Below are 24,479 nucleotides of genomic sequence, written 5' to 3' on the forward strand. Positions count from 1 at the left end.
ACTTAAGTAAAACTGAATATATTAGATACCTTTACCTACTATCAAAGGTGAATGCTTTTGGATCAATAGGGGTTCCATCGGGGGCAATACCATTTTGGCCGAACTTTCTTTCCATATATAATAGTCTAGCCTTATCGAAATCTACATTATCGTTTTCCATAATTTGTTTAATCTCATTCTTGGAGACATCATCCAAACCACCTCTTACGTCGTTGCTATTCTCCGAGATAATATCGAAATTCCTGGAATGGAGACCGTTTTCTAGGTCATCAGCAAAGGAATCATTTAAACGTATATGTCTATTAAAACGTAATTGTATTCTTGAACGCAGTGCACGAAATTTGTCGGCTATTACAGCTGTTAGTATTTAGATACGGTTTGCACTTTGCATTTTCAAATGCTTAAATATACATACCAACTTTGGTTTTCCGGTGTGCCATAAGAAGGCATAAAGACAATAGCACAACCCAGAGGAGCAATTTGAGATAGAACAAACTCTTCATACTCGTATTTGCAATTTTTGGAAATTAATTGTGTAGCTTTTCTTCTCTTAATTGGTGGCAGTTTTTATATATTCAGTTTAGAATACCCTTTTTTTTTTTTTTTTTTTCTTCGCTTTTCGCATCTCATCGCTGGAAGTGGTGCTCTTTTACAGGGATTAAATAAGGTTATTCTTTTTGGTCAAAATGATAAATATAACTATTAAAGTTATTTATAACCCGCCCGCTTCCTTATTATTTATACGTTATCATAAAGTACACAGGTCATGGTTCGGTTGGTGCTTAGGAATTAATCACGTCTAGCATAAGAGATCTGTAAACTACAACCACCATAATTATAATTATTTAATTTTTGAATACAAAAATCTGCATCTACTAAATTTTCATATTCTACAACAGCAACACCAGTTGGTTGACCATTTTCCTGTGGTTTCAATTCCGCGTTATTGATTTTGCCGATAGGCCCAAACAAGTCGAATAAATCGCTTCTTGCTGTTGAGAATGGTAAATTACTACAATAAATGAAACAGTTTCTATCCCCTCCTGGATTGACACCTTCAGTAAATTTTGCTGCAGTTTCATCAATGTGGACAGCGGCATCCTGCGCAAGACCTGGTTCAGTACCTCTGGTATCTTCAAGGTCCTCACGCCTTTGATTATAACGATCATTGTTCTTTCTCTTGTTGAAACGCCCTTCTCTAACTTCCAAAACTCTACCTTCTACTTCCATGCCGTTGAATGTATCGATAGCTCTAATCATTTCATCCTCAGTAGGATAAATGACAGAACCGAATCCTCTTGAAAATCCGTTGAAATCCAATTCTACATCGGCACGCAAGACATGACCACATTCTTTAAACATATCTTTTAAGGATTGCCAATTCATAGAGTACGGTAAATTGATGATGAACACTTCAAACCCATTATCTATTTCTTCCCTAGTAGCTTTCTTAGAAAATTCCTTGGCAGCTTCAGGAGGAGGATTATCCTGTCTTACCATTAGTTTCCGGTCCATAAAGAGGGCACCATCAAACTTCGATATGGCATCTTGGACAGATTCGTTTTTGGTAAATTCCACAGTCCCCATACCACGGTGATGGCCCTTTGATGTGATAATGTCAGCCTCCACAACTTCGCCCACTGTACCAAACAATTCCTTAAGGTCTTCAGGGGTACAATCAAAAGTCAAGTTTCTCACGAAGATACTATTTTCAAAATTTCTCTTGGTCGCGTCAAATTGCCTTTCTAAGTCTCTTTCAACAATTGGACCTAAAGTACGACCCCTACCGCCACCGCGTCCCCCTCTGAATGATCTGCTTCCTCCTCTGCCACGGCCTCCTCGGCGAGGGGGCCAGTTCCTATCATCGTGGTAGCGGCTGCCACCATAACTCTGATCGTACCGATCATTGAAACGGGAGCCTCGGTCGCGTCTCTGACGACGACTGCCATTACCATTATTACTGCTACTATCGTTATAATCATCGTACCTGTCTCTGTCGTCGCTCAAACGACGACGTACAGGTGATCTTGATCTACTCCTATCATTTCCATACATCCCTAGCTCTCTCTCCATCTTGGCGAAAAAATCCAGCTGATGTTTGTTTCCTTTTCGCCCATAGCTTATTTCTAATGGGAAATCCTCAATATAATTGATTTCATCCAAGCTTTCATTTTTTTTCAATTTTTTTCACCTTCAAGTGAATACATCACTTCCGACGATACCAAAATAATGACAAAATGCCATGAGAAGATCTTATGATATGTAGTAAATGTTAACCACCATTGCTATTTCCTTGCTAGGTTTGCCAAAGCCGTTGGCGAAGGCAGCACTAGACGGCGAGTCACTTCCGTCTCTTTGTCCACTTCCTCTTCACCATCAAATCGAAGCCTGCAAGTGCCGTCCCTCTTGGTTCCGATGACAATTGCAGGATAAAAAGTGGTCGTTTCAGGATATCTTGCCAGAACCTTAGTACCTGGCGGGTAGTTCTTAGTGGGAAAGCCTGGCGGGATCAACAGTAGTTCTTTCCGATTACATTTATACACCTTGCCTGAGTTGCCCAATTCATCAGGTTCAGGATCTCTCACTTCAAATCGTGTACCATCTGCTACGACTTTGAGTACTTCACACTGTATCCATTCGCCGTCGGCACTGCCCCTTCTGGGCTTATAGGCAACCTCTGAGCCCACCAAAATAGGTGCATTTGGGTTGTATTCGCTGGTCCAGTACGATCTGCCAACTTTCCCCACAGCTTTCTTGCCCTGCGACAATGCCATGCGTGTCCCTTCTCCTTCTTCTGCATCTTCAGTATTTTCCTCACTCTTTTCCTCTCGTGACTGATTCAACATCAACGACAAATTGGAACGTACATTGTCAAGGATTCGGTGCACTCTGTTGACGTTTTCCATGTGTTCTTGGAAAGTGTTGAGATGCAATTGCAGCTGATCCTTTGACATATTAAGGAAATTTAGTTTTTTTGTTTGCAGCTCATCATCAAAGGGAATGACCTCGTTGGCATTGTATATGTCTTGCAAGGACGACACTACAACATCCCAATATCCGTCCATAATAAGAAAGGTGACCGTGTGTTTTGCTGTGAAAAACTCCCCCCACTTAGAGAAGCCACCAAGGTATTGTGTCTTTAACCTTTTTCGTATCTGGCAAAATCGAAGAGGAAAGCAGAAAACCAAAAGAAAAAAATAGTTTAGTAACGCGTCACCTCGTACAAACGTACAATCATAGCAACTTATGAGTAAATAGGCTCATGGTTATAGATACGTTATATAGATGTATAGAGGAGAGTCCCGAGGGCGATCGCAAGGCCGAGAGACTAACCTAACCAGGTGGTAGTTGGGAAATGTCGACGATTTCGCTGATCTTTTCGTCTTCGTCGGCAGCTTCCTCGGTGCTTGTCTTCAAAGGAGTTCTTGGCAATGCCATCATACCGCTTCTTGCACACTCTAGGACACCGAATGGCTCGACCAACTTCAAGAAGGCAGAGATACGTGTGGGTTTTGCAGACAACTCCACAATACAGCTTGTTTCGCTGATGTCGACGACACGACCTCCAAAGTTGTTGGTCAAGTTGGTGATATCGTTCAAATGCTCGTGCTTCAACCTTAATACCTCACTGGCGGGCAAGTTGGCAGGGTGGAATTGCTTTTCTCTGATTTCGGCGACCAATTCTTGGGAGTCAGCGGCGCCAGCATTGGTGGAAGTGTGGTGGTGCAATAGTAGGTCTTCGAAGTATTCAGTACCCAATAGAGAGATTCTGGCCATCACTAGCTCTCTTTTGATGATCTCAGAATTGGTATAGTCTAGGACGGCGTAGACGGGGACCAAGTCTTCGATTTGTCTGCGTGCTTGTTCGACTACGCCATCTTGCCCTTGCAAAACAATGGTCATTCTACTTAGGTCTTTGACCTCGGTGTTGCACACGACCAACGAATCGATGTTAAAGCCTCTGGCAGCTAACGTACCCGAGACTCTGGACAAGACACCGGGTTCGTTTTGCACCAAACAGTTCAAGACATGCTGTTTTCTTGGTTGACGAGAAGGCGCTGGTGTTTCGTAAATGATGGATGAAACGGCACTGTTGGCATTCCAGGAAGGAGTGTCTAGTGTGGGCAAGGGAGGTCTTGTTGCGTGTCTGTGCATCTGCTTGTACGCCAACGCGGAGGTCGACGAGGAACTGCAACGCACCATGGTAGCACATGAAGAAGCAACCACCCTGCGGTGGCCGCTTTGCAATAACGATCTCAGCATTAGAAAGACTGGGTTAGTGAGCTCAGATGTTCTAAAGATTCTGTATATACGAACTATGTACTTCCATATATACCATTCCCCGTTCTTGTTAGGTAAAGGTTAAAAAAATATTTTTTATGGCACTTCGGCGATGCGAAAGAAAGTGAGTCACGATAACGGTGAGGTGATTCGTTGGATGTGCCATCGCACAAGGAATTGCTGGCGTGCTAATTCACGACCTTGCTTGACAAAAGTATCGAGGGGAATGGTGCCACGGTGCAGCATCCTAGATAAGCACTCAATGGTGTCCGTGAGAGCGTAGTCCTGGGCAACGAGGTTGTATAGTTGATTGAGTCCATCTGTTTTGGCCACTGCTATGGAGTTCACGTCCTCGTCATCCACATGCGAAGTTGAGCTAAACTGTTGGACTTTGGCCCTATTTGCGGTCAGGACGTCTATCTGTGCGTTTAGCGAGTGCATGGTCTGCTCAATAGCCTGCTCAACGGCTCGTAAATGGTTCTTGTCGATGGCGATTATTTCATGGAATCTGGCAATTGATTCTTGCATGACGGTCTGTCTCGTCAGTATCTTGTCCGCTACATAGTCCACATCCTCTCTGTATAACTCATTGACTACGGTTTGTAGATTTTGTAGCATTTCATGATGGTTGGTTGGGGAGATATCCGTGTTGTCCATGTCCATAAGGTCGAGTGCGTTAGATGCCGGTTGAGGTGGTGGAGGTGGAGGCAATGGCGGTTTTAGGTGTGGAGACTTGGGCTTTGGGGGCAGTGGGGGAGTATTCTGCTCCTGCTGGAGCTGCGTATTGGGCTTAGGGGGTAGACTGGGCGCCTGATCTTGTGGCGGCTCGTGTAAGAGACTCATTAATTCTTGTACGACCATTATAAGGTTCATCGCGGCAGGATCCCAGCAGTGGAGTATGGGCAGCGCAATCCACCCATTGGAGTCGATGTATTCTTGAATGGGCAAGGAACTACTGATGGTGTTCATGTCGAAATTTTCCAAGTTTATACTTATAAAGGGAGGTTTTACCGGGTACATACTGGGTACCCACATGATCACAGGAATACTGTGAGGAGATGAACCATCCTCACCAGTACTAATGGTACCATATATGGACAACAGTAGTTGTGGAGTGCCGTCAGAGTGCGTAAATACCCTTGTTCTTGGCCTTAAACTGTGAAAATTGTCCAGCAGCGCTAAAGAATCGTGGAAAGTTGTTCTTCCGTCGTTATAAATGGGTTGAATGACTTTGAACAGCCAATTGACCACCGCCTCGGGAACAGAGATCTTGCCGTTTGCAGACATCGTTGCTCTTCACTCTCTCTCTTTTCTTGGCCGTTAAGATACCAACTGCCCACAAAATTTTGCCGTAACTTTTTATTCTCGCTCTGTGAAAAAAGACTACTACATTTTTTGACCTTTTATCTATACTTTAAGAAACAAAGGTCCAACGAATAATAAAGAACAAAGAGTAATGAGTAGTTTGTATGTGTCATAATCTCTTCTCTCCGCTTCCCTTTTCTTCCTTCTTCTTCTACTAACTCTCTGCGCGTCCAATTTAGCTATACTGTTGTTGGTGTATTCATAGTGGTTAGTGCCATGTCCGTGCTGTTCTGGATAATGGCTCCAAAGAACAACCAAGCGTATGTGCAACATTTTTTTTACGATGTGTCTCCATATTACTAGTTTCCCTTTCTTTTTTACTAACAAGAGTTTGTTTGTTTTGTTTTGTCGTACAGTGTTTGGAGAAGTACAGTGATTTTGACATTGGCCATGATGTTTTTGATGTGGGCCATTACGTTCCTTTGCCAGCTCCATCCCTTGGTGGCTCCACGCCGTTCAGATTTGAGACCTGAATTTGCAGAATAAAGCGTCGAGTATATCAAGCCAAGTGACGTTTCCTGAGTATAAGAAAAATAAGCAAAATAAGTATACATAAAAATAAATACGAATAGAAATATAGTGGCATCTAAACAACCCAGAGATTTTTTGAAAAACACAATGAGTATATACTGATAGACAACCACACGGTCTTTGAAACGAGACGCCGTCTACGGTTGTATCAAAATGTGTAAACGGGCCATTTCAAAGCTTGATCTTCTCCATAATTAGAACCCATGTCCCGTGGAAGCGTTTTAAAAGACATGAGGCAGAAACAGGAGTGTGATATCCTTGCATGCGCAAGTTGGTAATACACTGCACAAAACACGCGTGTGCACATACACTTATGTGGTTCACCGTGCCGCTGCTGTGTTTATCTGTTGCTCGACATGTGCTGCTAATGATTATGTTGGAATAGACAAACAATTTAAAGTAATTTCTTCTTTTTTTATAGTGAGAAATCTCAAAAGAAAAAAAAAAAAATAAAAAAAACTAAAGAGCTGCCGGGTGAGCAACGACTAAAAGAAGAAACCATTTAGGGCTTCATCAGCAACTGTAGGAGGAGAAAGCAGGTATATAACTAGCCGCAATATGTTTGTGGTGGATTGGAGCGTGCAGCTATGCATGGGAGTGATTTCACCTCTCTTCCGTGCCCTCGTGCAACTGCCTTTATCAATTTTCGTATGGAATGGGTTTCAGCTTGTGGCATTGCCTATCAACATCCCATTGAGGTTGTTCCTGGGGACGTCGCTGAGCCGTTTAGTTGCACAAACAAGCACATTAGACTTCTATGTGGTTTTGACGTTGTTTCAATATTTTGCTGTGCTTTGTGCTTTTGGCAGCATCATAGGACTCATCTTTGGATTTATATTGGGTGTGTTCCACTCAATCTGCGGGGTACCCAGTGTATACATAAGTCTAGAATGGAAACGGTGGTTTGCTCCGATACGTACGGTCCTTGAACGTGCTTCCACTAGTATTGTCAACATTATGCGAGGACAAACTATTGCGCCAATACCCATGCCTAAGCCCAATCCCACGCATATATCAAAGCCTAACATGAAAAAATTCCATGATGAGCCTGGAGCTGATGATATGACTATAACGCATGATGTGAACTGCTACATCACCCCTTGCCAAACGCCTACTAACGAAAAAATTCAGCATTATAATAATGATTCATTCAACACGACCACCACAGACGATGAACCCACTGATATTTGGGATAGGTCTGACACTTACCAAAACTCATTCGTCACCAATGAAACTTTGATGTCTCTTTCTAATAGAGCTAAGCTTCGAAGAAATGCCAGTGATGCGGACATCGTTAATATAAAGATTTTACGAAGGAATTCTAGGTGATATTGCAATTACTTCTTCTCATGCACTAACAAGTGAATGATAGAAATATGTTGAGTTCCTAACTGCCTGATTTTAAATAAGTTTCATATTATAATCTTTTAGCATATATATATATATATTGATCCTCTCTCTTCTTTATTTTCTGCCAGTAACCCATGTGTGAAGAAGAAAACATAAATAAAAAAGCAGTAGCACATGGACACATTCACGCCCGAACACTCCTAAAAAGCAGCCCACACAAGAAAGTAGATATAATGTAGGACACCCAGCTTGTCCATAATTGCTAATAGCATACTCAGGATAACATATATTAATGACGACTCGTTTGCTCCAACTCACTCGTCCTCATTACAGATTATTATCCCTACCTCTCCAGAAACCCTTCAATATAAAAAGGCAGATGTCCGCTGCGAACCCTTCTCCATTTGGCAATTATTTGAACACGATCACTAAGTCCCTACAACAGAATTTACAAACATGCTTTCATTTCCAAGCAAAAGAAATCGATATAATCGAATCTCCATCTCAGTTTTACGATCTCTTGAAGACAAAAATACTTAATTCACAAAATAGAATATTCATTGCGTCTCTGTATTTAGGCAAAAGCGAGACTGAGTTGGTGGACTGCATATCCCAGGCATTGACCAAGAACCCCAAGTTGAAAGTTTCTTTTCTACTTGATGGCCTTCGAGGAACAAGAGAATTGCCTTCCGCCTGTTCCGCCACTTTATTATCGTCTTTAGTAGCCAAATATGGGTCAGAGAGAGTGGATTGCCGATTGTACAAGACGCCTGCTTATCATGGTTGGAAAAAAGTCTTGGTTCCCAAGAGATTTAATGAAGGTTTAGGCTTACAACATATGAAAATATATGGGTTTGATAACGAGGTCATTCTTTCGGGAGCCAACCTTTCGAACGACTATTTCACCAACAGACAAGATAGATACTATCTCTTTAAATCTCGAAACTTCTCCAACTATTATTTTAAATTACATCAACTCATAAGTTCCTTCAGTTATCAGATTATAAAGCCAATGGTGGATGGTAGCATCAACATCATTTGGCCAGATTCGAATCCTACTGTTGAACCGACGAAAAATAAAAGGCTGTTTTTAAGGGAAGCATCTCAATTACTAGATGGCTTTTTAAAGAGTTCTAAACAAAGCCTCCCGATTACTGCCGTGGGTCAATTCTCCACATTAGTTTACCCAATTTCTCAATTCACTCCACTTTTTCCCAAATATAATGACAAATCGACCGAAAAAAGAACAATATTGTCATTGCTTTCCACTATAACAAGCAATGCCATTTCTTGGACGTTCACTGCAGGATACTTCAATATTTTGCCAGACATCAAAGCAAAACTGCTGGCAACGCCGGTTGCTGAGGCAAATGTAATAACAGCTTCCCCCTTTGCAAACGGCTTTTACCAATCAAAGGGCGTCTCATCAAATTTACCTGGTGCTTACTTGTACCTGTCAAAAAAATTTCTACAAGATGTATGTAGGTACAGACAAGATCATGCTATTACATTAAGAGAATGGCAAAGAGGCGTAGTAAATAAGCCGAATGGTTGGTCATATCACGCAAAAGGTATTTGGCTTTCCGCTCGTGATAAAAATGATGCTAACAATTGGAAACCCTTTATCACGGTTATAGGATCTTCAAACTATACGAGAAGGGCGTATTCATTAGATTTGGAATCGAATGCTCTCATTATTACAAGAGATGAAGAGCTAAGAAAAAAAATGAAAGCAGAGTTAGATAATTTATTACAATATACAAAACCTGTAACTCTAGAAGACTTTCAATCAGACCCAGAAAGACATGTTGGCACTGGTGTAAAGATAGCTACCTCCATTTTGGGTAAAAAACTTTAGATTCTATTCTATCATAGTATGTCGCCTGTAAATATGGAAAAATAAAAGAAAAAATAGTAATAATAAATGCATTATCTAAAACTCCTTAAATTTGCAAACATCGCAAAGCCATTAAGGTAGAGAATGAGCTGACCTTGTTATAGTTTTCCTTTTGGCAACCGTGGTTTCCGTCCTACGTAAACATACTGAACTTGACAAAGTATGACCAATAAGGTGACAAATTGTATCAATTTTACCCAAAAGGGCGTTGAATTAAATGGTATCTCGTAAAACAATGCATTGGTCGGTATTACCAGTCTACCTAATAAATCGATAGATTCAGCCAAAAATGATATCAATGCAAACTTTGATGATAAACCTACTGTTGAGCATCCCATCCAGTTTATACTCATTTGAGGCACATACTTGAAACATTTAAGCAGATTTGCCATTACCCACAAATAATTTATGTGTTCCAAATAGAAAACGCCAAATTTACCTGAATTTTTCAACGGTAAATTAGAGATGGAACAGCCATATGTAAATATGCCTAATACAAGGAACACACTTATAATTATTATGGAAGTAATGGAAATGCCCTGATAAATATGTTTAGTTGACCTATAATAGTATAACTGCCTTAAAACCATCATGCAGCAACAGGAAACGCAAAAATCTTTTAGAATGAGGAAACTGGATATAGGTATACTACGGGCATCATTCAACGGATAAAAAAGTGGGAATCTTTGAGACAGTTGTTCCCTCACCAGAGATGAATAACAATAATGCAACGCGCAATACAAGTACAGACCATTACCAACAAAATCTAGCAGAAATAAATCATATGAAAGCCCGTAAATAGATCGATGAAGTTTATTATAGCGCTTTTGACATAGAATGGCGATGATCTATGTAAGAAATGGAAGTTTTCTCCCTTAGTTAGTCAAACCTTTCATGTATACTTTCTCCTTCAATTATGCATACTGATAAAAAACCTGCCAAGCCCTGCAGAACAATAACAAGCATGTGAATGATTCAATATAATTGCTTCGCAGGGCTCCTCAACCTCTCCTCTGGAAAACCTTACCTCAATGAGGTTAAAAATTGTGGGTTTTTCGTTCGCAGAGGAAAAAAAAACTTGTCAAAACACGCCTCTGCAGTAGAACACGAATTATACATAAGAAAAATAACGATACAAGAAAGGCGATTTCGATTTGGGACTAAGTGTTACACGAAAGGCATAGAGTATCAAAAAAAGGAAGCAAGATGGATTACGATAGCTCTGATACAATGAACGGTGGTTCAAGTAACCCCTTAATCACTAAGATGAATACAATGAAATTATTATATCAACACTATTTGGATAAAGTCACTCCTCACGCTAAGGAGAGGTGGGCTGTATTGGGTGGTTTGTTATGTTTGTTTATGGTTCGTATTACAATGGCCGAAGGCTGGTATGTGATTTGTTATGGTCTAGGTCTATTTTTATTGAATCAATTTTTAGCCTTTTTGACCCCAAAATTCGATATGTCCTTACAGCAAGATGAAGAAAACAACGAATTGGAAGCTGGAGAAAAATCAGAAGAATTCCGTCCATTCATCAGAAGATTACCAGAGTTCAAATTCTGGTATAACAGCATTAGAGCCACTGTCATTTCCCTCTTGTTGTCGCTATTTTCAATCTTCGATATTCCAGTATTTTGGCCCATCTTATTGATGTATTTCATATTATTGTTTTTTTTAACTATGAGAAGGCAGATTCAACATATGATAAAATATAGATATATACCCTTAGATATCGGTAAGAAGAAATATTCTCATTCTTCTAACTGATATACCCTGACTCCACATACCTATTCAACGAACACATTCGTATCTTAATTATATGTAAACAAAATTATATGATAGTTACAGAATAATTGTGATTATTTTCTCCTTCTACTCATCTTCTCTTATATTGGAAGAATACATGAAGTTATTGATTAAGCAAAATTGAAGGGAAGAGGCTCATTTTCTTCCATTTATAAATGGAGAGCTTGAGATGCCTCCAATTGATAAATTTTTGTAAAGACTTTCAAGAAACATGTCTAAAAAGAATTGACAGCTTCGAACCTTTCTGCATAATTACTAATACCAAATTAGTGAGAAATGGGGTATGTCGAGGAATAAAGGATGCAAAAGAGAGAGTAATGTCATGCAAGTTGTGAGTTTGAAATGTTCACACGTTTATAATGTCCATACTCCGTGGCGTGCATGTGTTTTAGTGTATTAGTTTTCCAAGTTATTAAAGAACTTAGTAAATTTATCATCGAACGCATTTTGATTAAGTGGCACAATAGACTTCAATGGAAAATGAAAATCATATCTGTAGCAAAAACGACAGCGAAGATAACGGTTACACAATTATCACGTTGATTCGTCAACTTAAAGATGACCTTTTTACAATTTATCAATAATAATAGACAAGAAGGACAAGGTTATATTTCAGAAAAATTATTCAAAACTAAGAAGAATGAGATGATAAGAAAAACAGTTACCAATTTAGTAGCTGTAAGATTAAAAAACTTATCCCACGAATTTGATGTAATAGAGAATTATCTGCGCTATATAGCTAGCACCAGTGAACATCTATTTACTGCTATTAAGCGCCACTTTAACAAATGTGCCAGAAAACTTTTGAAAGAAGCAATCGACTCCAAATCAAACTCAGAAACTGCTACGGTGGTTCTGCAAGAAGGATTTTCTGGCATTTGCTTATTGAAAGCGTCTTCAATTATATTAAAACTAAAATTGAAGTTTCCAAAAAAGAAAGATAGAACTGATATTAGCAAATTGTGTGACAAGAAAGAACGGATGACACAGTGGTTAGAAATTTCAATTTTGATGAACTGAGAATAATAATATTATGCTCCCCTGGATTTTATGCGAAGACACTGCTGAAAAAATTTCTGATATATGCAGAGAAGGAGCAAATAAGCCAGTTTTAAGGAACCGAGATAAGCTGTTTTCGCCCATTGTTCTAGTTCTACAAAATATCTACAGGGAATCGATGAGGTTGTAAGAAATCCTGAATACTCTATGATAGTGCATAACACTAAAAAGTTGAAAGAATCCCGTATCATGGACGATTTCCTTGAACATTTGAGCAAAGACGATAACAAAGCATGGTATGGCGCGGAAGAAACCGAGAGAGCTGCAAAATTAGATGCAATAGAAACACTACTTATTACAGATAGTGTACTAAAAAGGAACGACGTGAAAAAACGTGAAAAATACCTAGACCTAATAGAGAATAGTGGAAACAACAATGGCAAAATATTCGTACTCAGTACTTCAAAAATCACAGTGAGCAACTTGACAAACCAACAGATATAGGCTGTGTCTTAAAATATACCATCCAATACCTTGATGAACTTTTCAAAGATGACTAAAATAAGTGAAATTTCAACATTAACTTCGAATTTTTTTCTTTTTATCTAACACTTGTCAAACAGAATATAAGGATTACTTGTCTTCTTTGCTACATATTGCTACCACTTCTATTACACAATAGTTTCAATAGCTTGCAGCGTAGCTAAACTCTAAAATTTATCTAAATCACTCATATAAACCGAACCCTTCCCCTTCCGCTTATAGTACAGTACCTATACATTTCATAAACATGGCATGGCGATCAGCGCCAAACAATATGGAAAATCCACAGAAAGCTATTCATTGAAAAAATAGTACAAATAAGTCACATGATGATATTTGATTTTATTATATTTTTAAAAAAAGTAAAAAATAAAAAGTAGTTTATTTTTAAAAAATAAAATTTAAAATATTAGTGTATTTGATTTCCGAAAGTTAAAAAAGAAATAGTAAGAAATATATATTTCATTGAATGGATATATGAAACGTTTACTGGTGGAAGTTTTGCTCATATATTATTATTCAATAGAAGTAATAAAGAAAAAGTTGGTAAAGCAACTTAACAGTAAAAAGGTAATGATTGAAAAAGTTTTTGAACATCTAAGCTATATGTTGATGGGTTTACAATTTTACCATTAGTACTCATGCCTATACTTTTCTGTTCGTCCTTAATGTCCGCGATTTAGAGCAATCATTGAAAGTACTAGATACATTTTAGCCAGAGAGGACTCGTTGACGTAGAATTAAAATTCAAATGAATTTCCGCCCCATTCATATACCCCAAATAACAAACATATTAAAACTTCATAATTATTCAAAATGTGGAGTAGTATAGAAGAGCAGTACCTTCAAAATTGATTTCTTCAGTTTCCCACCCGGGATCCACTTGTCATGCGGTGAGAATCGTATATTGCGTATAATCCGTGTTTCATCACCCACATTATAGTACAAACCTACTGGTGTAACCATTATCATATTCATGACTTGTAGTTAAAAATCTTTCACGATAAATTGAGGAAAAAATCACGTTAAATAGTTTCATATCATTCTTTAGTTAAAGTCTGTGCATAAAAAGAGGATCGGGTGTTGTACTCGTTCTATCAAAATATTGTTATTGTTGCATTATCACACGAATTACAATCAATTTTTTTATCTACAGGCCAGAGTACCTGAAATAATGGAATTAGATTCAAAAAGGATAGCTTAATCGGTCTTTATACTAATTATTTTACGCCCAGAACGAAACATAACGTGCATTAAATCTCACTGTCACAACATTGTATATAATGGTAGCATCGTACTAACTATTGGCATTCATTCAATATTATACAATTATCTTATTAATACTTTCTCAAGTAGTCTTGAAGACCAGCATGTAGGAAGGTGATGATATGCTCCGTAAATAATTGGAAATATTGAGATATAATAACGATGACAATACTAACAAAAGTAATAGGTGAGCTCCGCCAATTGATTGTTTTGTTTTGAATATATATTGATGCTTAACAATTTAGTCGTCAAATAGCACCTGCAAAACCTACCTCTTACAGGCTTTTTTTCAATTTACTCCCCATGTGGGAGTTCTACGTAAACCACTTAGAATGCAGTTTCTCTTCTAAATAACATGTTATATCTTCTGAAGAAATTGAAACATATTGATTCTTATGGTGAGAGCAATTTATCAATGTTTTATCTTAAGTTCTACTGCCCTTGGAAATTATGTCCTTTGCTTCCCATTTTATATGGAAGAAACAAATCAGTACAAAATGCTTGGTCATGTCATAAGCTTCATCGATTTATTGACTTCCCAACTCCTTCGGCTAATATGAATTTTTTTTTCTTTATAAGAGTTTGCTATGGAACTGTCTCGCTGTTTATTTCAACGTTTCTAAAGAAAATATCCTTTTTTATTTATGTGAACTTCACTGTATACTTTTAGTACCTTTCGGTGGATTTCTTCTATTTTACTCGATCACTTTTCTTGACTGTGCACTGTCGGTACAATCCTTATTGTATTAACTTGCGAAGAATATTTAGTCGTTCAGTAGGGTTCTTTTGGAAGAAATGCTAGCTTAACATGAGTGTGATCTCTTCTAGAATTAACTCTTTTGTTTATCCATGTAATCTGTTACCAACACATAAAATGCATTGATAGACCAAATATCAAAAGCGTGCAGGCATCTCTTATCTAACAGTAAGCAAAATTTTGCCTGCGCTTTACTTCAATTTTCCATTCTTTTTCTGAGTCTTCGTCAGTGCATATTTTTTTACTGACAGCACCATTAATCAATCAGCTCACCTGCGCATTTCCAATAATCGTGCTCATGAAGATCATAAAGAAACGTCCAAACATGAAAGTGCTCCTTTAGAATTTCTAAATCCAAACGATATATGTACCCCTCGTTGATTTGTCCTAAAATGAGTATAGCTTGATTTTCGTTATATATTTTTTCATAGTATTCAGAAGAGGAGAGAGGATGTGATTTATCAATATCTGCATTAAGTAATGAACTTTGCCCTCTACTGAGGATATTCCCACTAGAAAACTATAAAAAATGGGAGAAAGTCAATCGCTGTTCAGGATTCAACATAGTTGTTGACAACGTATGATAAGAAGGCCAGTCCAGTCCTCCTAAGTTAGGTTAAGGGAGGTAGGGAAAAACTGAAGTGTAATGATAATCGAGGATGAAAGTGTGCGGCCAGAAAAATCTTTTCTTTTTATATTAATCTGTAATAAATACAAGACCTATATATTAAAGTAAAACAACATTGAATCAGATCGCATACTGGTGTAGACGTGAAGTAGACATATGATAATCGAGCAGGGTGCTCAATTTGGTGTGGGACACGTTTGGGAAGGTTAAAAGAAGAGGTATATCCGGATTACATTTATTTTTGGCGTATTTTAATAATTTACTAAAAGCGCGAATAGCTTCCCATTAGCAACGCTCAGGGACTCTTTCTAATGTTTATAGTAATACTTTAATAAGATGAGTACCAATTGCTTCTCTATGAGGCACAATCCCTAACCAAACTTTTATTTAGAATTACCGGTAAACTCCGTTTTCTTCATAGATTAAATATTTGGCTAAGACAACAAAATGTTCTTTCATTTTACCAAACGAGAAGGTGATAGCTGTACGCCAGAAAAGAAGGTAAAAACTCTCGCCAATCCAGCAATACCTGTACCTCTAGTTTTCGATCGCATTATGTCATTATGTAAAACCAAGGAGAGAAGCAAGTTACGGTGTTTTCATATAGAATAATTTGAGAATTCTTAATAACATAAGATATATAATCACCACCATTCTTATGAGATTCAACGTTGAATGGCGTTGCTAGACATATGAGCTGAGGAACGACTATTCGCATTTTCTTTCAAGGCAATTAATTGTCTTGCTCTGAACCCTTCATAATGAATGTAGGAAGTTGTTTCGATTAAGTCTTGGAGATGAGTTCGAATCAAAAATTCCCTTAAATATACAAAATCACACTGGTTGATATCCTCAACATTAATAGCGCTCCAACGAGTTTTTCTTCCCCTGAAGGTTTCACCGTTTATTTCAATCTCATTCTCAGAACCAACCACTGCAAACGGAATGATAGATCTAACACTTCTGTTTAGTTCTAATTCCTCGTCAGTTAGTTCTTCCGAATCATAAGGATAAATCTTGAAATTGTATTTTTCGAATTCATTTTGAATAAGCTCCCTAAACTCCGTTCTTTCATCTAAAGTCAATGTATCCGACTTGCCAATAACTGGTATAACATTTGCTATTTCTGTCAATCTTTTCAAGGCTTCAACGTCAAGGCGGCTCAACTCCTTTCCATTTGGTTGCAGGAAATAAAGAATTGCATGAACTCTTGTATCAGTAATAAACCTTTCACGTTGGGCTGTCAATTCTTTACGTAAGTATTGAGAATGTTGTTCCTTAATGTACTTCACAATAGGCTCCCAAGCTTTAGAATTGTCAATAAAGTCACCAAATCCAGGTGTATCTATAACATTAATATTCAAGCGAACGCGGTCCTCCACAAGAGTATGAGTAGAAATTTTCATTTCAGTTGTTTTTGTAACAGGCAGGGCAGAAATATCATCACCAGTAGCAGAATCAATCAAATGTGAGGCAAATAACGTATTTATTAGAGTACTTTTACCCAATCCGGATTGGCCAACAACCATTATATTAAATTGAAAACCTTTCTTCAACAGACGATGTTCGATCTGATTCGTGATGGTATCAAAACCAACATAAGAAGCAGGCTGTACTGAGCTGAGAGGATCCATTAATATATTTATAGAGTGCTTGTAGTAACCGTGGGGCTTGGCCTTGTATTTTCTTGTCTTTGCCTGAAAAAAGTTAAGTATTACTGATACATGTTTACATATATTCTATTCAGCGATTCTGATCTATTTGTGGTCTCTCGAGGAAATCTCATCGTATCATACGATTATTTCCGCAAGCATTCAGAAAGCAAATCTTAATATAAGGCACAATGTTCCCAAATAATACCTTAACTTGGAGACAAAAACACCAGGGAATATCAGCAAACAAACTATGAATTCTTTGATTTTTGGTAAACAATTAGCATTTCACAAAATTGTGCCTACCACTGCAATTGGGTGGTTGGTACCGCTAGGAAATCCTTCACTGCAGATTCCAGGCCAAAAACAACTGGGATCTATCCACCGTTGGTTGAGAGAAAAGCTACAACAAGATCATAAGGACACTGAAGATAAAGATTTTTTCTCTAATAATGGTATTCTACTAGCAGTTCCTAAAAAAAAAGTATCACACCAAAAAAAAAGGCAAAAACTTTACGGTCCAGGTAAGAAGCAATTGAAGATGATTCACCATTTGAATAAGTGCCCATCATGCGGCCATTATAAGAGAGCCAATACACTGTGTATGTATTGTGTTGGACAAATAAGTCATATATGGAAAACGCATACCGCTAAAGAAGAAATTAAGCCGAGACAAGAGGAGGAACTTTCCGAACTAGACCAAAGAGTCCTATATCCTGGTAGAAGAGATACCAAATATACCAAGGATTTGAAAGATAAAGATAACTATTTGGAACGTCGCGTTCGGACTTTAAAAAAGGACTAGGCTCATCTTTCATCTAGTGGTTTCCTTTTTAAATAAACTTAAGCCTGTATATAGAAACTTAATTTCAAACTGTATATTTATTGTTTAAGACAGCATCAATGGTAGAATACAAGGAGCGGAAACAGAAAGAAAAGTCGAAATAGAATTTTTCGCTTTTGGCTTAACAAAATGAGGTCTTTGAAATCAAGAGTTTTGCTTGACAAAAAACAACTATATTTCAAAATATTAGGAAATGATATTATTAGTACAAGGACTTACAGAAATATACTTTTAATATAAAAAGGAAAAAATAAAATAAAAAGAGTTAATTCTTTATTAATTTTCCAACGTCCTACATTGATATATCTGCTGAGATAGAATTAATGTTAGTAAGAACTAAATATTAGACGCGAACTGTTGTTTCTTACATGACAGTACAGCAGGATAATAATCCTTTGTCCTCCTTCTTTTCTGCAGTTGTAGCTGCTGCAGGTTTAGTTTGTCTCTTAGCCGCATCAGAAGTAGTGGTCTTCTTTTCAGTGGAGGGCTTGGCTTCTTTTGCAGGGAAAAGTTTTTTGGCGGTTTCGTAGAATGTTTTACCTTGAATTTCAGCAATTCTCAATTCAAGTGGAGACGCAGTTCTTGAGCCGTCAGGTCCTGCAAGGGTACCAGCACCCCATGGAGAGCCACCGTGTACCTCTTCTATACTGGCTAACTCAGCAAATGAATTCTTATAACCCAGTGGTAAAAAGATAATTCCGTGATGAGCTAAATAAGACAAACAGGCTTTAACGGTACTTTCTTGACCACCTCCGTAACTGGAAGTACTAACGAATATCCCCGCAGCTTTGCCGTTCAAAGAGCCCTTGGCCCATAATCCACCGGTTTTATCCCAAAAGGCGGACCATTGAGCCGGCAAATTACCAAACCTAGTTGGAACACCGAACAAAAAGGCGTCATATTCGAGCAACGTTTTCTCAGTGGCAACAGGAATATCTTCAGGTTTCTGAGGAGCGTTCATCTTGGTGAGGACTTCATCAGGTAAAGTTTCCTCGACCCTGTATATATCAGCTTTACCACCAGCTGCCTCCACACCTTTCTTAACAGCTTGGGCTAAAACGTCTATGTGCCCGTAGGTAGAGTAAGTAATTATCGCAATCTTTACCATTCTTATAGTGCTTCAATTGAGTCTGTATTGTTTTGTTTACTCTCTTTTTTTTTATTGATACTAACCTGACCCCTCTTTTCCTTTTTCCTCTTCTTGTTTTCTTTCTGATAAAGTTTACAAACTTCAAATAAAAATGAACGTAAAACAAGTAAAAATGTAGGATGTTATAGTATCAACTAGCTGCCGGAATAGTGCAAATTGTATGAATCGAAATAAGTACGCTAGCCAAGGCAGTAAGGCCTAATGCCCTTAGGCAAATTTATTATTTATATTAAGTTCCAAGAAGGGGAAGCGCCTTCTTTCCCCGCAGTACAGTATTTTACCCGGAGGTTCTTAATAAGTTATTACTAAAAGGGTCATAACGGATTTATTAATAATGGGATTATAAAAATAATGCGTGTGTACCTAGTTATCGCGTGATAGCTTCCGCAATTTTCCAACCATTAGTAAATTTTATGTAACTAAAACGAGGAAGGAAATAGTAACGTTCATTTTCTTAATTATAAATATCATTATCATAGTGTATGGTTAAAAGAATATATTATTGTATTAAATAAGTGCTAAATACTAAATGGTCATGAGGAAAGAAAAATATGCAGAGGGGTGTAAAAGTAGGATGTAATCCAACTATAGTTTGCTTTCAATGTTTTTGACCAATTCCTTGTATTTCTCAGTAGAATAGGACTTTGGCCTTTCAATGGAAGCACCGATGGCCCTATCAGTGATCAATTGAGCAAGAATACCAAATGCCCTTGAAACGCCAAATAAAACGGTATAGAAAGAAGATTCTTTTAGTCCATAATATTGTAATAAGACACCAGAGTGAGCATCTACATTTGGCCATGGATTTTTGGTTTTACCATGTTCAGTCAATACGCCAGGTGCTACCTCGTATATTGATGAAACTAACTTGAATAATTCATAATCTGGAAAATGGTCCATGGCAAACTTACGCTGAGCCATATAACGAGGATCAGTTTTCCTTAGCACAGCATGACCATAACCGGGAATGACTCTTCCTGAGTTTAGAGTATCCCATAAATATTTTTCGATCGTATCTTTAGAGTAGTCATCATTTACCTCTTCTTTAAGTGCAAATAACCATTCTAGTACTTCTTGATTAGCACGCCCATGAAGTGGGCCAGCCAACCCGTTCAAACCTGATGCAAGGGACAGATAAGGTGATGATAGTGCTGAGCCCACAAGATGGGATGTATGTGCAGATACATTACCACCTTCGTGATCCGAATGAATGGTTAAATAAAGTCTCATCAAGTCCACGAAATCTTCATCCTTAGAACCAATCAAGTTGACCAGATTTTTAGCATAATCGGCATTTGGGTCCACTTCACCCATTTTGCCATCTTTGAATACATTACGATAAATTTTAGCTGCAATAACTGGCAATTTACCCAGCAAGTCTAGTGAATCTTCAAAAGTATAACTCCAATAATCTTGCTTGGAAATTCCTTGAGCATAAGCCTTAGCAAACTTTGACTCGCTTTCCAAGGCAGTTACAGCAATAGAGAATTGAGCCATTGGGTGTAAGTCCTTTGGTAAATTATCCAAAAGTTGAACGACATGACTAGGTAGTTCCGATCTTGACATTAGATCAGCTGATAAGTTTTCAACTTGCGCTTGAGTTGGAACCTCGCCAGTTAGCAATAACCAAAAGAGAGCTTCTGGTAGTGGTTGTGAGCTTCCTTTTGCCTTGGGCAGGTCCTTTTGAATGTCGGCGATCGTACGACCTCTGAAACGAATACCGTCTTCTGGGTCCAAAACGGAACCTTCCCATACGCTCCCTGGAATACCTCTCATACCACCATATACCTGTTCTAATAGAACATCGCTAATTTTAGTTTTGCCATGCTCTTTAACGAATTGCCTTACATCTTGAGCATGGATGGGGTAGATTTCGCTAAATCTCTCTTTTAGAGTCTTTTCTTGGCTTGAATTTGATTGTAAATATGATGCAACATTTCTGTTTGAATTTAGATAAGGAACTGTCATTTTTCTTGTTACTAGTATTATTAAAACAAAAAGTTTTGAGAACCTGTTATGATATGTGTTGATATTGTTCCCTGAAACTTAATAATGAGGAACGAACACCATATCTAAAGAACCAAGTTTTAATAGTCTTATATACGCTCAACGTCGAGAATAATGGGCCCTTTTGAGAGCATGACTATCTTTAGATTAACGTCACCAATTTCATACGAATGTAACGCTCAAAAGGTAATTGCGCTTACCATTGTTATTGTTTTTCCGCTGTGCCTCCCATTGCTGACGCCCTGATAGACGTCTAGCTACGGAAAAGGTCACACTTTTTTTCTGCAAGAAAAAATAGGTCGTGACCTCTTCGCCCCTAGTCGATGACCACCGGATAAATGCGTCGAATGTGCGCGCTATTAGTTTGCGCTCTTTTGAGATACCGCCAAGCCATTGATTGAATGACCCAAGGACGGATTTGTTCAACACTCCAAAGCGGCTTATGTTGTGGCAACAACTCTGGGGAAAGTCAGCGCAATGTTTTCCCCTAAGGATTCGCGCGAGCCGTGTGTAACAAAGTTCCGCCGGTATAGCATATCTAAACCACAGAAGGACGCTTATACGGCCGTCTTCCACAGTAATTAGAAGGACATTAGTCGGAGTGTAAATAAGACGGTTGCATACGCGTATGAACATGGGCCATTCATTTTACGGAAATGGCAACACATTTTCTTGTTTTTAATGTAAATAGTACGGAGTTCCTTTTTGGTGCGCTGAATGTATGCCGTAGTTTGGTTTCTTGCCAGGCGTGAGAAGAGAGGTCACACATGCTGTTGGGGTTCATGATTTTCAGCCTTCGCTCTGCTAAGTAAAAGGTCCATTGATCCGAAGCGCTTCCTCCAATATCGCAGTGATAAACGGTCATGTAAGCCTACAGTCTTTAAACTGTAGATGATTTAATGGATTATCTCATACATTGAATATCACACTTCAGCAGTTCAAGTTTTCATTAACATTGGTCTTCTCCAGCTTACTCTGTAAAGTCCGCTGCAGTTTTCTAGAAATCATAATCTGTACCTCCATTCAGCCATCTGAGGAACCTCCGAAATAACGAGTAAATGTTCAAACATGCCATGCGCCTTGGTTTATTGTACGAGTTTTAGCATATTGCAAAAAAAAACTGCTCCTGAGTACACTTGTTTTACGTCGGAAAGATAAATGCCGTACCATTTCTGCCAGTAGCGACACCACACATTGTAAAAACAATGTGGGGCGAGCCGGGACTCGAACCCGGGACCTCCCGCACCCTAAGCGAGAATCATACCTCTAGACCACACGCCCTCCTTTGAAAAATCCCGGCAGAACAGCGCCTGAAGTCTGGGATACAGCCCTATTTTCCCTGCCATCGTCATTGACCTTTTTCTTAACGACCAGATTAACAGCCAGTTATTGAAAGTTTGCGAACGTGAAGTAAAACTGCAAAATGGTCGTTTTAAGTCAAAAGTAACCCTGCGTCACACATGAGAAACATTATCGCTAAGTTGTTGTTACTACTTCTTGTAATTAACTTACTGTCGCATTCCAAATGGACTGCGAAACAGACACGAAACAATTACGAAAGTGACGACAGAGTAAATATTGTCATTAAAGAGAATGATGACCTCCGGGTAAACTGTGAGAATAAGTCTAGACCATTCGTTAAACTTCATCTTTAATTGAGAAGCATAGTAAAAAATAATTAACAAGTTAACACAACTATCTTGACCCATGCTACCAAGGACATAAGTAATATCCTCCACCACTTTTACTCAAAGTATATCTCATTCTGAGAAATGGGTGAATGTTGAGATAATTGTTGGGATTCCATTGTTGATAAAGGCTATAATATTAGGTATACAGAATATACTAGAAGTTCTCCTCGAGGGTCTAGGAATCCCCATAATGGAATCTATATTTCTATATACCAATATTACGATTATTCCTCATTCCGTTTTATATGTTTCATTATCCTATTACATTATCAATCCTTACACTTCAGCTTCCTCTAACTTCGATGACAGCTTCTCATAACTTATGTCATCATCTTAACACCGTATATGATAATATATTGATAATATAACTATTAGTTGATAGACGATAGTGGATTTTTATTCCAACACATTCGAGCTAGTATAAAATTGTGAGGAATTATCGGGCATCTTGTTTATTAGGTACGCAAATTGTAATAATTGCCAAGTTGTGCTTTTTAGTTGAGAAGTATTCCGTCCTCATGAAATGGCTAATATAAGTATGGATTTCATAAATATTATCCAAAGTAATTATACACACTTGTTTTTTGCTATGTCTTGGGTTTAAGAGAAAATGCTACATAGACCGTAAGAACGTCTTCAAGAATGCAAGGATGCTGCAAGCGAAGTTGTTCCCGTTATGAAGCAGAAAGGGCACATCAACATGGTTCAAAGATTTAAATTTCGGCACTTGTTCTTGTTCACTATATGTTTTAAGATTCTTATCGTGCAAGTATTCAATTATATCCTCTAAGTGACCGAACAATCAACACATCAAGATTTTTGTAGTTTTGAAGTTCCACAACCTACAGGTTAGTGCTATTTGGTCTAATTTATACATGGGAACTATGTGAAACAGTAATGTTAGCACAATGGACCTCTCAAAGCCTAAGAAAATTTTGCTGGGGACAAAAAGTGGTTCTTGATGGTAAAGAAGTAGTTTAGCTTCATAATAATTTCTTTGTAAAATTTTTCTCGTAGCACACTAAGCTTTCAGAAATCAAATAAGGCAGAGGAAGTGGTTTTGTCGTATTCAATGACTAATTGTAAGACTCGAGTATAACTTATGCAGTTTCCAAGAAGTAAGCAAACAGTTTCTCTCAACCTTTGGTGACACACTATGCGCATGCAAGTCGTAATGCTTCTCTATTTATGTGTGGGTTTATTAAAATAGTTAGAATTATCTAGGTTTGTGGGAATTTGGCCATGAATATTGAATAGTAACAAGAACAAAGCGTGAAAATGTTGAATATAATGAAAGCTGAAGACATCAAATCATGTTCTCCAAATCTTTCTGTCTCGTATATTTTCTTTGATATTTGTTTTATGCGGAAATTGCAGTGGAAACAATCGCGAAACATTCGAGAAAGAAACTAGGTAGCTACAAAAGTATGGAAAAAAGGGTAATAAGCATTCCTTTTTTTTTAGCCGCAAAGCCTGCTTAACCATACATGAAGCACTTTAACATATAGATGCTGCTCTTCACTGTTACATTATATACAGAAAAAAGTGCTCGCAATAAGAAACAAACCTTCAGAAAAAGAAGCTTATCTTGAGCACAAGTCATTCACAGCAAAATTTCTTTTTTCAGTTGCTACATGTTAATTATGGAGTCCTGAGAGTAAGTAACTAGCCATTAGAATTAATTTCCTTCCCTTAAAAATGATAGG

At 38.0% G+C, this 24,479-nt stretch overlaps 18 protein-coding genes and 2 non-coding genes across 20 annotated transcripts, besides 7 other annotated features; 8 read left to right on the plus strand and 12 right to left on the minus strand.

Annotated features, from left to right (window-relative positions):
* Nucleotides 1–31: 31 nt before the first annotated feature.
* YCL012C (uncharacterized protein) lies at nucleotides 32–503 on the minus strand (the record flags this gene model as incomplete). Its single annotated transcript, NM_001184672.1, has 2 exons — nucleotides 32–348; nucleotides 416–503. 2 exons carry the CDS (start codon nucleotides 501–503, stop codon nucleotides 32–34), a joined length of 405 nt encoding a protein of 134 aa, NP_976246.1.
* Nucleotides 504–789: 286 nt separating this feature from the next.
* Nucleotides 790–2,073, minus strand: GBP2 (single-stranded telomeric DNA-binding/mRNA-binding protein; the record flags this gene model as incomplete). The annotated part of the gene is made up of 1 exon (NM_001178660.1): nucleotides 790–2,073. One exon carries the CDS (start codon nucleotides 2,071–2,073, stop codon nucleotides 790–792), a length of 1,284 nt encoding a protein of 427 aa, NP_009916.1.
* A 212-nt stretch (nucleotides 2,074–2,285) lies between these two features.
* Nucleotides 2,286–3,065, minus strand: SGF29 (Sgf29p; the record flags this gene model as incomplete). Its single annotated transcript, NM_001178659.1, has 1 exon — nucleotides 2,286–3,065. One exon carries the CDS (start codon nucleotides 3,063–3,065, stop codon nucleotides 2,286–2,288), a length of 780 nt encoding a protein of 259 aa, NP_009917.1.
* A 268-nt stretch (nucleotides 3,066–3,333) lies between these two features.
* Nucleotides 3,334–4,263, minus strand: ILV6 (acetolactate synthase regulatory subunit; the record flags this gene model as incomplete). Its single annotated transcript, NM_001178658.1, has 1 exon — nucleotides 3,334–4,263. The coding sequence occupies one exon, from the start codon at nucleotides 4,261–4,263 to the stop codon at nucleotides 3,334–3,336; it is 930 nt and encodes a 309-aa protein (NP_009918.1).
* A 147-nt stretch (nucleotides 4,264–4,410) lies between these two features.
* STP22 (ubiquitin-binding ESCRT-I subunit protein STP22) lies at nucleotides 4,411–5,568 on the minus strand (the record flags this gene model as incomplete). Its single annotated transcript, NM_001178657.1, has 1 exon — nucleotides 4,411–5,568. The coding sequence occupies one exon, from the start codon at nucleotides 5,566–5,568 to the stop codon at nucleotides 4,411–4,413; it is 1,158 nt and encodes a 385-aa protein (NP_009919.3).
* A 169-nt stretch (nucleotides 5,569–5,737) lies between these two features.
* Nucleotides 5,738–6,132, plus strand: VMA9 (H(+)-transporting V0 sector ATPase subunit e; the record flags this gene model as incomplete). The annotated part of the gene is made up of 3 exons (NM_001184518.1): nucleotides 5,738–5,748; nucleotides 5,826–5,906; nucleotides 6,003–6,132. 3 exons carry the CDS (start codon nucleotides 5,738–5,740, stop codon nucleotides 6,130–6,132), a joined length of 222 nt encoding a protein of 73 aa, NP_958835.1.
* Nucleotides 6,133–6,218: 86 nt separating this feature from the next.
* On the minus strand, nucleotides 6,219–6,427 carry SNR43. The gene has a single exon (NR_132155.1). It is a non-coding gene; the product is annotated as an SNR43 (small nucleolar RNA).
* Nucleotides 6,428–6,735: 308 nt separating this feature from the next.
* On the plus strand, nucleotides 6,736–7,506 carry LDB16 (Ldb16p; the record flags this gene model as incomplete). Its single annotated transcript, NM_001178654.1, has 1 exon — nucleotides 6,736–7,506. The coding sequence occupies one exon, from the start codon at nucleotides 6,736–6,738 to the stop codon at nucleotides 7,504–7,506; it is 771 nt and encodes a 256-aa protein (NP_009922.2).
* Nucleotides 7,442–7,775: an origin of replication (ARS307; Autonomously Replicating Sequence on Chromosome III).
* Nucleotides 7,776–7,819: 44 nt separating this feature from the next.
* Nucleotides 7,820–9,385, plus strand: PGS1 (CDP-diacylglycerol--glycerol-3-phosphate 3-phosphatidyltransferase; the record flags this gene model as incomplete). The annotated part of the gene is made up of 1 exon (NM_001178653.1): nucleotides 7,820–9,385. One exon carries the CDS (start codon nucleotides 7,820–7,822, stop codon nucleotides 9,383–9,385), a length of 1,566 nt encoding a protein of 521 aa, NP_009923.2.
* Nucleotides 9,386–9,522: 137 nt separating this feature from the next.
* On the minus strand, nucleotides 9,523–10,390 carry YCL002C (uncharacterized protein; the record flags this gene model as incomplete). Its single annotated transcript, NM_001178652.2, has 2 exons — nucleotides 9,523–10,272; nucleotides 10,349–10,390. 2 exons carry the CDS (start codon nucleotides 10,388–10,390, stop codon nucleotides 9,523–9,525), a joined length of 792 nt encoding a protein of 263 aa, NP_009924.4.
* Nucleotides 10,391–10,630: 240 nt separating this feature from the next.
* Nucleotides 10,631–11,197, plus strand: RER1 (protein retrieval receptor; the record flags this gene model as incomplete). The annotated part of the gene is made up of 1 exon (NM_001178651.1): nucleotides 10,631–11,197. One exon carries the CDS (start codon nucleotides 10,631–10,633, stop codon nucleotides 11,195–11,197), a length of 567 nt encoding a protein of 188 aa, NP_009925.1.
* A 597-nt stretch (nucleotides 11,198–11,794) lies between these two features.
* Nucleotides 11,795–12,256, plus strand: YCL001W-A (uncharacterized protein; the record flags this gene model as incomplete). The annotated part of the gene is made up of 1 exon (NM_001184314.1): nucleotides 11,795–12,256. The coding sequence occupies one exon, from the start codon at nucleotides 11,795–11,797 to the stop codon at nucleotides 12,254–12,256; it is 462 nt and encodes a 153-aa protein (NP_009926.1).
* A 228-nt stretch (nucleotides 12,257–12,484) lies between these two features.
* Nucleotides 12,485–12,739, plus strand: YCL001W-B (uncharacterized protein; the record flags this gene model as incomplete). Its single annotated transcript, NM_001184462.1, has 1 exon — nucleotides 12,485–12,739. The coding sequence occupies one exon, from the start codon at nucleotides 12,485–12,487 to the stop codon at nucleotides 12,737–12,739; it is 255 nt and encodes an 84-aa protein (NP_076878.1).
* A 296-nt stretch (nucleotides 12,740–13,035) lies between these two features.
* Nucleotides 13,036–13,654: an origin of replication (ARS308; Autonomously Replicating Sequence on Chromosome III).
* Nucleotides 13,100–13,109: a centromere (CEN3_CDEI of CEN3).
* Nucleotides 13,100–13,216: a centromere (CEN3; Chromosome III centromere).
* Nucleotides 13,110–13,191: a centromere (CEN3_CDEII of CEN3).
* Nucleotides 13,192–13,216: a centromere (CEN3_CDEIII of CEN3).
* Nucleotides 13,655–14,399: 745 nt separating the features above from the next.
* Nucleotides 14,400–14,714, plus strand: YCR001W (uncharacterized protein; the record flags this gene model as incomplete). Its single annotated transcript, NM_001348893.1, has 1 exon — nucleotides 14,400–14,714. The coding sequence occupies one exon, from the start codon at nucleotides 14,400–14,402 to the stop codon at nucleotides 14,712–14,714; it is 315 nt and encodes a 104-aa protein (NP_001335748.1).
* Nucleotides 14,715–16,094: 1,380 nt separating this feature from the next.
* CDC10 (septin CDC10) lies at nucleotides 16,095–17,063 on the minus strand (the record flags this gene model as incomplete). The annotated part of the gene is made up of 1 exon (NM_001178715.1): nucleotides 16,095–17,063. The coding sequence occupies one exon, from the start codon at nucleotides 17,061–17,063 to the stop codon at nucleotides 16,095–16,097; it is 969 nt and encodes a 322-aa protein (NP_009928.1).
* Nucleotides 17,064–17,334: 271 nt separating this feature from the next.
* Nucleotides 17,335–17,886, plus strand: MRPL32 (mitochondrial 54S ribosomal protein YmL32; the record flags this gene model as incomplete). Its single annotated transcript, NM_001178716.1, has 1 exon — nucleotides 17,335–17,886. One exon carries the CDS (start codon nucleotides 17,335–17,337, stop codon nucleotides 17,884–17,886), a length of 552 nt encoding a protein of 183 aa, NP_009929.1.
* Nucleotides 17,887–18,289: 403 nt separating this feature from the next.
* Nucleotides 18,290–19,033, minus strand: YCP4 (flavodoxin-like fold family protein; the record flags this gene model as incomplete). Its single annotated transcript, NM_001178717.1, has 1 exon — nucleotides 18,290–19,033. The coding sequence occupies one exon, from the start codon at nucleotides 19,031–19,033 to the stop codon at nucleotides 18,290–18,292; it is 744 nt and encodes a 247-aa protein (NP_009930.1).
* Nucleotides 19,034–19,660: 627 nt separating this feature from the next.
* On the minus strand, nucleotides 19,661–21,043 carry CIT2 (citrate (Si)-synthase CIT2; the record flags this gene model as incomplete). The annotated part of the gene is made up of 1 exon (NM_001178718.1): nucleotides 19,661–21,043. One exon carries the CDS (start codon nucleotides 21,041–21,043, stop codon nucleotides 19,661–19,663), a length of 1,383 nt encoding a protein of 460 aa, NP_009931.1.
* A 201-nt stretch (nucleotides 21,044–21,244) lies between these two features.
* On the minus strand, nucleotides 21,245–21,718 carry YCR006C (uncharacterized protein; the record flags this gene model as incomplete). Its single annotated transcript, NM_001348894.1, has 1 exon — nucleotides 21,245–21,718. One exon carries the CDS (start codon nucleotides 21,716–21,718, stop codon nucleotides 21,245–21,247), a length of 474 nt encoding a protein of 157 aa, NP_001335749.1.
* Nucleotides 21,719–22,291: 573 nt separating this feature from the next.
* Nucleotides 22,292–22,363, minus strand: SUF2. The gene has a single exon. It is a non-coding gene; the product is annotated as a tRNA-Pro (tRNA).
* Nucleotides 22,364–22,848: 485 nt separating this feature from the next.
* Nucleotides 22,849–23,180: a long terminal repeat (Ty1 LTR).
* Between the last annotated feature and the right edge of the window lie 1,299 nt (nucleotides 23,181–24,479).

Source organism: Saccharomyces cerevisiae, chromosome III, assembly GCF_000146045.2.
Source record: "Saccharomyces cerevisiae S288C chromosome III, complete sequence".
NCBI classification, from domain to species: domain Eukaryota; kingdom Fungi; phylum Ascomycota; class Saccharomycetes; order Saccharomycetales; family Saccharomycetaceae; genus Saccharomyces; species Saccharomyces cerevisiae.